At 47.3% G+C, this 12,084-nt stretch overlaps 2 protein-coding genes across 3 annotated transcripts; both read right to left on the bottom strand.

Moving 5' to 3' along the window:
* Positions 1–648: 648 nt before the first annotated feature.
* LOC136539405 (protein trichome birefringence-like 12) lies at positions 649–8,614 on the bottom strand. 2 transcript variants are annotated; one of them, XM_066531362.1, is made up of 4 exons: positions 7,861–8,401; positions 1,802–1,942; positions 1,255–1,501; positions 649–1,166 (listed from the first exon to the last, which is right to left on the bottom strand). In XM_066531362.1, the coding sequence occupies exons 1-4, from the start codon at positions 8,253–8,255 to the stop codon at positions 879–881; spliced, it is 1,071 nt and encodes a 356-aa protein (XP_066387459.1). In that variant the 5' UTR covers positions 8,256–8,401; the 3' UTR covers positions 649–878. The 2 variants fall into 2 exon arrangements, with proteins under 2 accessions (XP_066387459.1, XP_066387458.1); XM_066531361.1 differs by having other exon boundaries at positions 650–1,166; positions 7,865–8,614.
* A 1,179-nt stretch (positions 8,615–9,793) lies between these two features.
* Positions 9,794–11,850, bottom strand: LOC136539404 (pentatricopeptide repeat-containing protein At2g01860-like). The gene has a single exon (XM_066531360.1). It carries the CDS (start codon positions 11,624–11,626, stop codon positions 10,157–10,159), a length of 1,470 nt encoding a protein of 489 aa, XP_066387457.1. The 5' UTR covers positions 11,627–11,850; the 3' UTR covers positions 9,794–10,156.
* Positions 11,851–12,084: the final 234 nt, after the last annotated feature.

Below are 12,084 nucleotides of genomic sequence, written 5' to 3'. Positions count from 1 at the left end.
TGAAAATTAATCCCCCCGTTACATAAAAGGTGTCATTCTCACTCTTGAGAAGTTAAATATTTTCAACTTTGACAAAATATATAATAAAATATTGATGTTTATGGTGCATAATTAGTCCCATTTAGATAAGTCGCTAAATATATTTTTATAATAAACTTATTTAGAGATACAAATATTTTTTATATTTTTTATAAACCTGATCAAAGCTAAGAAAGTTTGACTAGTACCCACTCTACAGTGACAAATTTTTTTTGGAGAGTAGTCCCTAGGAGGTTCGGTGCCTAGGGATGAAAACGGATCGGATACGGACAGATATCACCGATATTACATTTGTTTTCATATTTCTGTCCGGATTCGGATTCGAATACGGATAGTGTCAACTATATCGGATATAATACGATTGGATATCGACATCATAAATATACGATTTGAGTATTTGGATACGGATACGGTATCGGATGTTGGATATCCGGACTCGGATACGGACAGATCTCAACCCCTCTAAACGGATTCAGTTTCGAATACGGTCAGAAAATATCCGTACCGTTTTCATCAGATGTTGGATATCCGGACTCGGATACGGACAGATCGCAACCCCTCTAAACGGATTCGGTTTCAAATACGGTCGAAAAATATCAGTACCGTTTTCATCCCTATCGATGCCTATTACCCATTGTGGGGTCCATCACTATCACATTATGGAAGACCTAATGAATATTGCTTGATGTTTCAAAAGGCTAAGAAGTTTGACTACAAAACTAAATTAACTTGTAGTTTGGAACTAAAAATACAAATCTAAAGAGTTGTATCACAAAACTACATATATCTATAATATGTGCTGTAGTTATCACATAACTACAGAATAAAAAAAACTGTGATCAGCCTTTCCCCTGCTTGAAGTGATGCAAGATCTGTGCAGCCAAGATGTCGACCCATGTGTCCGGCACGCCAGGCAGGCACCAATGCATGCAGTCCTGTCCATAGACAGCCACCGCGTCCTTCTTGCCGAGCCAGATAGCTGGATGGGCGTCAGCACGGAACTCGCTCATGTAAGTGAGGTTGAGCAGCTGGATTTCTGAGCCAGCTAGGGCTTCCTGAATTGCTAAATTCACCATTCTCGCTTCTTTGTTCACTCCCCCAAACCGGGGATCAAACCAAGAATTGAGCTGCACAAGATTTGTGAAAATGAATAAACAGTTCACAACTTTGGAATGCATAACCCGAATTGAAACAGTTTGGTCGCCAGAACCACACCTCATGCTCTTCAAGAAGTCTATCAGATACACAGCTGCCATTGTGATCCCACTCACCTCCATAGAAGTGCCTAGGTGACTGCGTGCGCCACAGCTTCAGTGTTTTCCTAGGAACCTCCCTTTCGATGTAAGAAGCAATACTTTTTAGGACTACTTTCAGTCCACTGTGTATGTCAAGTGGAGGTTCAATCGGCTTTCCTCCTTTGTAGAAAACAAGAGTATCTTTTGGGAATTTATATGTATCCCACCTGATATGGAGAAATGTGTAAAGCATCACAATAGGAACAATAATGACAAATTAGTATATTCATGACCAAACTGTTCGTCAAGAAAATTAACAGTAACAGGTGAAAATAACTGAAGGTTGTTCCTGTTCAAGAAAGACCCTTTTATGAATGAATATGACATCAATACGAAGCTGAGAGCCGGAACCGTACTACTGTAACAAACATTTGAACAATCCCATTGCCTCCGACTAAACAAGAAACGGTCTTTTCACTTTACTAGTATGCAAAAAGAAAGACTTCATTTGGGGAAAACGAACTCACCAGTGTCCGGTGTTGAAAATTAGCACATCATAGAACTTGGTGACATTTATCCAATCATTAGCAGGAATGTCAACATCCACTCTGTATGTTCCTTTTATTCCATCCTTCCTATCTTCTTCTGAATTCTCCACAGGATGCCACCTTTGTATCATTAGTCACCACCAAGTAAGCTTCATGATTTTGTTATGCGAAGTATAAAAAAAATGCAATCCTGTTATTCTAAAAAAACACAGGTGCAAGAAATAGAAATGTCCAAGTGCCGCATGTTTAACAAATATGAACTTTATGTGGCAACTAAGTAATATCCTTTGCCTCCTTGGGTGTTACAGTGCATCTAATCCTAAACAAAGTGCACTTAAACATGCTGCTTTACATACATACCTAACTTTTTACAATTTGATCCTTTTTTTGAAGAAAATTTACGTTTGGCTCCCTGGCAGACTTAAACTCATCTTTGGACCCTGGGGGTCGGCGCCACGACTCATGGCGCCGAGGTAACACGTCTCGGCACCGAGGTCGAAGACCAGATGATAACATGACGCTGATGTGGCTCTGACATGGCATAGCTCGGCGCCGTGAGGTCTGGCGCCAACCTCGGCTATACCGACCTCGCCTGACGCTGGCCTGCCCGCGCGGGGCTCGATGCGCTGCTCCTCGGTAACCGCGGCGCCCAAAGACGCGCCTGCGGCCTGCCGTCTGGCTCTGGCACCGCCGCGCTCCGCTTCTCCCGTCCCCGTGCCGCCCAAAGAAAAGTATTAGCTGGCGCTGCACCGGCACAGGGACGGGAGAAGCAAAGTGCGGCGGTGCCAGAGCCAGACGGCATGCAGCAGGCGCGTCTCTTGCGTCTTTGGGTGCCGCGGTTACCGAGGAACAGCGCATCGAGCCCCGTGCGGGCAGGCCAGCGCCAGGCGAGGTCGGTATAGCCGAGGTCGGCGCCAGACCTCACGGCGCCGAGCTATGCCACGTCGGAGCCACATCAGCGTCATGTTATTATCTGGTCTTCGACCTTGGCGTCAAGATCTGTGGCGCCGAGACGTGTTACCTCGGCGCCATGAGTCGTGGCGCCGACCCCAGGGTCCAAAGATGAGTTTAAGTCTGCCAGGAGGCCAAACGTAAATTTTCTTCAAAAAAAGGGTCAAATTGTAAAAAAAATAGGACATACATAGAGATGTACAATGAAGAGCAAAGCAACGGCATAATTACTCACGTTTGAGCAAACAATATACGCAACTTAACCATGCAGCATAGAACAATATTTGCCACATATGACATATCATCCTAGTTTCTTCAAGGGAACAGCACTACCATAGGAGTTTAGTCCCTTACACATCAAAAATACCTGAAATCAAGAAAAGATCTTCCAGAACAGATAACCACAAGTGCAACTGATCCAGATTTATACTTAGCATCATCCCAACTCCCACTGGAATACTACCAACTCCTGCCATCACACCCTCATGTCAGGGGCGGACCGCAGACCTATGCTAAGATGAGCAGGGGCCCAGGCCCCCAGTCAAGTTCTGCCAGCTCCTTATTAAGGCCCTCTAAGCACCATTAGTACCCCCAGTAAAAAAATAGTGTGCCCCTTATAGATACAAAGACGTGCGGTGAAGGTTCTGATTGTGATTTGTATGCAATGGGCATCAGAAGAGATTAATAATAATGTTTTAGCGTTTAGCAATAGCTTTTCTTCTATCAATTCTAGTTCAAAGTGTATTTTGAAACTAATTTGAATTTCGAATCCTCCCTAAATGCATCTACTTGCAATTGACAAGCATGCTTACACCAGTTCTTTGTAATATAATCGGGATAGCGTGCGCCTTACCTTCGCTGACTATGCTTGTATGAAGTTATAAAATTTTAGGATATCATGGTGGGCTAAAGTTACTAATCATCCAAAGAGCCTAAGCATATAAAAACTCTTTTTTTGTGCAACTATATTTACAATGCAGATCCTCCATATCTAATGAATTAATGACATTAAAATCATGCAAAACTTCATCCTTCTAGACAAAGGTTTGAGATAATGCTACGGTACCATGATTGGCGATGATCATGAAGGCAAGAAGCAATCACCCAATGATCTCTACAGGTGAATATGGCTTGCATTGTGCCTTGCTAGCAGTGTTTTTGGTTGAAAGATTTTTTTTTTCTCGAATACGGTTTTTGGTTGAAAGATATTGAGAGGGGCTGTATATACAGTTAGCTTAGCAAGAACATCAATGTTTAGTGTAAGCATGATCTAAGTGAGCTAGTTATGTCAAGAGTCAGATACAGCTTTTCATGGGTATAAACGAAAAACTAGTAGGGAAAAAAAATCAAAACAACATATATCAAGAAAAAGAACAAAAAAATGCAGCGTTGGGACGATGTAGTGCTGTTCATCCGTCCAACAAGAACTGACCTTTGTCTCATCAAGGAGCTTGAGGTCTTTGGTCATGCTTTTGGGTTGAATACTAATATGCCAAAAAGTTCTCTAACTCCTATTGGATGGTCTGATGATGAGCTAGCAGTCATCTCTGAAGTTATACCTTGTCAGATCAATTCCCATGCACCTACCTTGGCCTTCACCTAACAATCCGCAAACCCACTAAAACTGATATCCAACCTATCAATGACAAGGTGGTTGACAGCCTCCTGGGCTGGAAAGCCTCTCTCATGAATGAAGTGGGTCACTTAATTACTGTCTGTGTGGTGTTGACTTCCATCCCTATTACCTAATGATTTCCATGCATTTACGTAAGTGGGTTATCAAAGCTATTGACAAGAGAAGAAGGGGCTTTCTCTGGAAAGGTAGGGAGCAAGTAAATGGAGGTAATTTCTTGTCTCCTGGGAGCGCATTGAGCAACCCTCCAGTATGGTGGCTTAGGCATAACAAACTTCAAGATCATGGGATGGGCTTTGTGCATATGTTGGCTCTAGTTACAGAAAACTGAGGCTGATTGGACATGGGCTGGTTTACCAATTCATGGCCATGTAATGCTCAAGCCTAGTTGGCAGATCTCGATAGCAGGTTATTATGATCCTTAGATCATTTGGGGGATAACCATTGCCAGGAACATGGCCGGTCAAAGTCGGCGTGGAAGGAGACTAGAGTATTTGGGGGAATTGGATTGTTTGTTCTTACTTCATTCCTCTAATTGATCCTGTGGCCTCTGGGCCCCTAATTGATGCCCCATAACACTCCCCCACCCTTGAGAGACAGCTCGCCTTCGAGCTGGTGGCAGTCCACACTAGATGCCTAACCCGACATGCACACACAGGTGCAAATCTATAACACGCTAAAAGAAGCCTTTTACATCTAGGCTTCATTTTATTATTTAAAACTAAAATATAAAATAATTTTGGACTGCAACTATGTCCTCCTGGATCCCACGGAAAGAGCCCAACTGCTGGCTTCATGTGGGATGAAGAGTGGAGGATGTACCAGCCCACTAGTACGCTGGGCCTGTCCAGCACCAAGGCGGGTGCCAGAACAAAGGAGACGGCTGCTGCAATTCTTGGCACAGATTGAACCGCCGTCGCTGCGTTGCGCTGGTTGTGCGCCGTGCAGGGAGGCCCCATACCTGGACCTCTGCAGGAAGTATGGGCGAGCTCGAGTGGTCGAACCTGCAGGCTGTGAATCAAGCAGTGCCGGCCTGAGCGGCATACGCATCTTCCACACCATCCGATGGACAAGAAAGCCACGTCCTGCTGCTTGCAGGCGCACCGCTGCCTGCTCCTCCGATGATGGCCACGTGATGGCCCTGGAGCCAACAATCAGACGTTTCTCCCCACAGAGAGTCTGTACCAGCCGGCGTGCCAGGAGTCCACGCGCCGTGTCCTATACGCACACTGCCGCCCGACGTCTGCGATCCAATCTCTCGATCTGATAGCCGATTTGGAGAAGTTGTGCCGCTGGGCGATCCAGCACCGCAGAGATGTGATCCAGCACTGCAGCTGAAGCCATGGGATTTGGATCGAAACCGAAGCAAGCCAATACCAGATGTTATGATCCTTAGATCATTTGGGGGATAACCATTACCAGGAAGATGGCTGGGCAAAGTCAGCGTGGAGGGAGACTAGAGTATTTGGGGGAATTGGATTGTTTGTTCTTTCTTCATTCCTCTAATTGATCCTGTGGCCCCTGGGCCCCTAATTGATGCCCCATAACACAGGTTCTGGATTGATCACTGGTCACAAGGAAAAACAGTGGCAGAGCTTGCTCCAAACCTGATCAAGATAATCTCTAAACAAGCAGTTAAGCAGTGGACAGTCTCCCTAGCTCTTGATGGCAGGAGATTGGTGGCAGACATTAAGGGAGCACTGACTGTACAAGTCCTGTGGTATCTGCTAGGTAACTTTGCTTTGCAGCAAAATGTGCCAGACCAACACATATGGCGCCTAACCCAGTCAGGGTCCTATACTAGTAAGCCGGCTTACAATGCATATTTTCTCGGTTCCATCAAGTTTGCGCAATGAAAATGCGTCTGGAAATCATGGGCCCAGCTCCACTGCAAGTTCTTTTTCTGGTTGGAGATCAAGAATAGGTGCCGGACTTCAGATAGTTTGGCTAAAAGAGGGTTGCCACAGCCCAGTGCTTGTCCCCATTGTGATAAAGAAGATGAGACAATTCAACATATTCTAGTCCCCTGTGTCTTTTTTTACAACACAGGTTTGGTTGTTTATCATCCAAAAATTGGGTCTGGTTGCCCTTGTTCCTCAACCTACTGCCACTTGTTTCTCCAGCTGGTGCCATAGTGTTCCTAAAATTGGGTCAAAAGTGTTCCTAAGGATAGCAAGAAAGAGCAGAATTCCCTCATCATCCTTGTGTTGGAGATATGGAAACATCGCAATCTTTGTGTGTTTGAGGGTGCTAGGCCTTGTATTTTGGTAGTATTACAGGCAGTGGCAAACGAAAGTAGCTTGTGGTCTTTGGCTGGTGCATCAGCTCTCCACTAACTACTCATCAGGTCACTTAACCTTGACATCTAGATCAAGGCCTGTTTGGTCAAGGTTGAGTCTCTATTGTAAGTGGTGCATCTGTATCAGAGGGACTTGGCCGCTGAGTCTCTATTGTAAGTGGTGCATCTGTATCAGAGGGACTTGGCCGCTGGCCTCTCCTTGTATTCTCTCTTCTTCTTCTTTTTTGATAGGGTATTCTTTCTCTTCTTAATGAAATGACACGCAACTCTCTTGTGTCATTCGAGTAAAAAAAAGATAAACAGATTTTTTTTTTTTGCATGCTTATGGATCAAATCAGTTTAATTATGGTGAGAAAGTTGAAAACACAGGCTGACTAATGTGTAATAAAATAATTTTTTTAGTGAACTGTGTTGCAGCATACACCACTAGTGGAGTATTTTTCCTATACATATATAAATAGAATGATGGTTTACCGGTCATCAACAACTAGTCTTTTTAAAAACATGAACAATTTGAATGGTAAAATGCTTGTGCCGTTTTTGTGTTTTCTAGTCGTGTATGTGAATGCAGTATGTGTTTGTTTCATGTGCATCTTCCTTGAAGATCATTTTTATAGAATTCGCCACATGACTCAGATTGTGCCCTCTGCCTCATGTAATGGCACTGCATTGCAGTCTTACAGCTTTAAATGTTTCAATAGTTGTTCCAATTTCTAAGACCTCTTCTCGGTTGCATGTTTTTGTATCCTAAACAAGCCAAGCAACTGAAACATCTCATCTCAGATATAACTACTGCTACAATGTAGAAAACTATCAGCCTGTTCGGCAGGCCGTATCGTATCGTGGATTATTTACTGCTGGCTGGTTTGGTGTGAGAGAAAAACACTGTTCCCGGCTGGAAATTTACGATCATTTACGAGCAAGCGAACAGTCTGTGCGAGCCTAGTAGATAGATAAACTCATATTTTCTATCTGCCCTCCTTACTCACAAATTCGCAACTGCGCTCTCTGCACCCAAGGCAATGCACTAATGACAGAATACTAACACCTCTTATGTAGGTAACATTCATGGTAATTTCAGAGAAGTACTAGAAGGATTGCTCTTTTAATAACAAACCGGGAAAGCAGCAGCTATCTGCAGCATAGAGCACTCACTGACGTGTACTTGGCGAGCAGGACGGCGCGATGGTAAGCGACGATGACGTCCTCCTTGGGGAAGTACCCACCACGCCACGCGCCACGCCGCTTCCACTTGCGGGCGCCGTCGTCCGCCGAGCGGAGTGCGCAGAGGAGCGCGACAACGAGGTTCTCAGACAGCGAGTCCCCCACGAGCCCAATCCGTCGCCCCCTGGCCGCGGCCAGGAACCCCGCGGCGTCGATCCTCGGGACGACGGCGCCGCCGCAGCGGGTGGGCGCCCAGGAGAGCGCCGCGAGCTGGGGTCGGCCGTTGCGGAGGCAGTTCCAGGCATTGCGGTGGAAGAGGCAGGACGGAGAATAGAGTGGCGGCGGCGCGGGGGACGGGGTCGGCACCCACCGGCCGTCGGCGGCATCGGAGAGCGCGGCGCCGCAGGGGAGCGGCTGCGGCGGGGGCGAGCGCGGGCGTGGGGAAGATGGGAAGAGGAGGAGGAGGAGGATGGTGAGGGCTATGGGGAGGAGGAGGACCAGAGGGAGGCGGAGGCGGAGGCGCGGCATTGTGCCCGCCTCTGTCGACGACGGGCACCCAGACACCGGCCTCCTGCTCAGTTTTCCTTTTCCCTCCCCTTCCCCTCTGGATCTAACCGGTTTCTATGTTCTTGCCGTTGGGTACCCTTGCCGGTTTGGCTTTCTGCAGCTTTTGCAATTTGGAAGTGGCATAAAGAAAATTTCTTGTGTCAAGACTATTTCCTAGGTACGATCGATGCAGTGATGCCATGCTTGTAGAGTTATCATAGTCATAGGTCACCAAACCAAAGTATGTCAACATTCTCAGACCTCTTCGGATCCATGGATGAACACCAATCCAGCATTAATCAGTCCCCTGGCATCAAAGTAGACGAATTCAGCACTGATCAATCTTGAAGCTACAGCTTCAGATGTTCATTACTTGCAGCCACTTGTGTGCCGTTAAAAAAGATCGTAATGTTTTATGTGCCTCTATAAAAGTTCAGCGGTCTTCAATACCACTGCTCTAACTTTTTTGTGCCCTCCATGCCACTGCCGTCAGTTTGGGCTATAACGTTGTCAAACTGCAGGTGTGAAAAGTCGAAAATACCCTTAAGTTTAAATATGTCATTACTTTTTTTAAGCATCTTAACGACTTTAAATGAAAAAACTCAAAACTAGAAATTTGTAGATCTCGTCGAGATCTATAATTTTGATATAAAATTTATTTTCATTTAATTCCATAAAAAGATATTATTTTTTTAAGATATATTAATCATATCAAATCATATTTTTTTGTGAAATTAAATGAAGATAATTTTTATATGAAAATTATAGATCTCGACGAGATCTACAACTTTCTAGTTTTGAGTTTTTTCATTTAAAGTCGTCATGATGCTCAAAAAAAAGTAATGACATATTTAGACTTAAGGGTATTTTCGACTTTTCACACCTGCAGTTTGACGGCGTTAGAACCCAAACTGACGGCAGTGGTATGGAGGGCACAAAAAAGTTAGAGCAGTGACGCTGAAGACCGTTAACTTTTCCAGAGGCACACAGAGAGCATTGCGATTTTTTTTTAATGGCACGCAAGGAATTCTCACCTCGTAAAAACATACAAGAGACAAATACTTGTTCACTGTAACCTTGTAACGTCAGAAGGAAGAATGCAGCAAAAGGTTCAAAATACTTGTTCACTGTAACCTTGCAGCCAGGCATCAGCAGTTTCAGGATTTCAGCTTAGCCTTGTTCGCTTGAACTTATCAGCCTGGCTTATCAGTCATGATATAGTGTTTTTCTCTCGCAACACATCAACGAACGGTGCTCTGTTCATGGCAGCTACCAATTCATCCTTGTCACGAAATCATCGCTTGCTCGAGAAGTACAAGCGGAACTCGGCAGCAACGACAAGATAACCCCGCCTCTGCAGTCTGGTGCTTCCTTCAACAATGAGGACATTCTTTTTAGTTCTTGCATCGATTAAGAGCTTAAAAGAGACTGTTCATGGCATGGTCAGAAGAAAGGATACAAAAAAAACTTGCAAGCATGCATTAGCAGTTTCAGCCTTTCAGGATTTTGGCTTGAGTCCGTTGCAGTCACCAATTCATCGTTGTCATGAAATCATCGATTACTGGAAAGTACAAGGGCAACTGGGCAACAACCAAAAGAATAGTTCATAATCTTCTGTCAAGATTACTCTTTCTATTACTCTACAATAAATGCTACAGATAATTTGCCTCTACACAGTTTGGTGTTCCTGTCCTGATTCTACCCGTGCATAACACATGTCAACAACACTCATCAGAGTCAACTAAGGATGTCTGCCTCCGATTTCAGACAACCGCGAAAGCAGCCTCCTGTCCAGCTTCACGCCGGCCGACTCCGCATCTCTGATCAGCTGTCGGCACTTGGCCAGCCTCCCATCTGCCAAATAGCCCTCGATCAGACTGTCGTACATGTCGCTGGTTGGAATAAACCCAGCCTCCTTCATCCTGGACAAATAGCGGAGAGCCCTCTCTGGATCCTGCAATGCCACGCACAGCTTCACAATAGCTCGGTAGGCCGGCAGATCAAGCAGACATCCTGCCTGCTCCATTTCCCACACCAGGGACAGTGCCTCGCGGTGCCTCCCGTCACGGCAGCGGCTGTGGATCACCGTCGTGTACATCACCACTGTGGGGCTCCCACTGGACTCCCTGAACCAGCTGAACAGGCTCTCGACAGCTGCGTACCGTCGGAGCTTTATGCAGACCTTCATGACAGCCGTGCAGTCCTGCAGACGCAGCTCCAAGTCCGGCCTCTCACCGAGCTCATCGACCAATGCTGCTGCAAGCCCATAGCCTTCAGGTGTCCGGGTGGCTTCCAACATCAACTTCACATAGATGCTGGGGTGCAGCGTCCTGTTATTGATCCTTGCAAGTTCAAGGACTTTGCGCACACGGTCCACTTTCCCTGCTCTGATGAACCCGCTCGCCATGGCCTCAAGAACGGCACGGCTGGCCGTGGGCACACATTGCTCCAGCGCAGACTCCACTTTGAGCTGGTCAAAGCGCGCCAAAACTTCGATGGCCGAAGCAAGAACCCGGTCGTCAGGGAACAACGGCACAGCTTTCTGCCTCTGAGCCCAGCACAATGTCTGCAGCGCGCGCTCGGGGAGCCCCATGTGCCCGAGCTCACGAATGGTAAGTGACAAGGAGCCTTTCCGGAGGAACCTCGCCCACCGGTCGAGCACCGTGGAGACGTCGTGCTCTGGAGGAAGCGCGGCGATCTCCCGGGCAATCCCGATGAGGAACTCCGGGTTCTTGCGCACCTGGTCACTGAAGGAAGCGCGAGAAGAGAGCCCCGCTATTGCAGCGAGGCGGACGTTCTGCTTCGGCGCAGGAGCGGCGGGCAGCCTCGTCTTGTGCGGCAGTGGCAATGGGAGGGCCCTCTGCCTCGCGGGGTTTGGCGGCTTCAGGGGCTTCTGGCGCATCGGCCGGTCGAAGAGCGCCGAAATAGCATCAATCTCTTCTTTGCTCCAAATTAAATCCTCTGTTTCATCGTCCTCTTCAGCACCATTCACGGCATATATCTCGTCACTGAATTCCGACTCCTCCATCTCCTTGGCGGGACCTCTATCAGTATCAGATAGCTCTGATGAGCAAGAAATCCGAGACGCCGAGGGGAAAGAGCCATGACTGCAGAACCCCCGGGCTCTGAGCTTCACCAGTGCTGGGCAAATGGCAGGCGCTGCCGGGAGCAGCAAGCTCACCAGCGTACGGGCGGTCTTCACTTGGGGCATCAGCAGTGAATAATCCAGAACAGGGCTGGGGAGTAATTGGATCCGCCCTGAGTCGCTGGGGGCTGGGGGTACCCAGCCGCCTTTGCAAAGCCGAGGATCCGCAGCCGTCGGGCGCTTGGGCCTGGCCACCTGGGGATTGGAGTTTCGATGGCTGGGGCCTGGGGCAGGATTTGGGAGGGGTGGAGGCGCCGCCGGCGGCCGAAACGCGAGCGCCGAAAAGGCGAATGGGGGGTGGGGGGTGGGGGGTGGGTACCTTGGCTCCTCGTGTAGGCAGAGGAGCGGATGTCGAATTTGCCGATTGCCGGACGGATGCGTGGCTGAGTGGGGCTGGGCCTTGTAGGCTTCTTCCATGGGCTGTTAATTGCCTCGTATTGCATTGGGGTACTCGATGTTCGTTGGGCTGGACCGCATGGAGAATTTCTCCACGGGCTCTTGATGGACAAGCAAATTGGCTGGTC

The sequence above is a fragment of the Miscanthus floridulus genome, chromosome 2 (genome assembly GCF_019320115.1).
Source record: "Miscanthus floridulus cultivar M001 chromosome 2, ASM1932011v1, whole genome shotgun sequence".
Taxonomy (NCBI): domain Eukaryota; kingdom Viridiplantae; phylum Streptophyta; class Magnoliopsida; order Poales; family Poaceae; genus Miscanthus; species Miscanthus floridulus.
The sequence above is the reverse complement of the archived record's forward strand: the minus strand, read 5'-3'. Positions and strand labels throughout refer to the sequence as shown.

Coding starts and splice junctions, on each gene's coding strand:
- LOC136539405 (XM_066531361.1), bottom strand. CDS start 8,397: ATGCCGCGCCTCCGCCTCCGCCTCCCTCTGGTCCTCCTCCTCCCCATA. Junction 1,502..1,801: donor ATTTTCAACACCGGACACTG/GTGAGTTCGTTT, acceptor TCTCCATATCAG/GTGGGATACATATAAATTCC. Junction 1,167..1,254: donor GACTTCTTGAAGAGCATGAG/GTGTGGTTCTGG, acceptor AATCTTGTGCAG/CTCAATTCTTGGTTTGATCC.
- LOC136539404 (XM_066531360.1), bottom strand. CDS start 11,626: ATGCCCCAAGTGAAGACCGCCCGTACGCTGGTGAGCTTGCTGCTCCCG.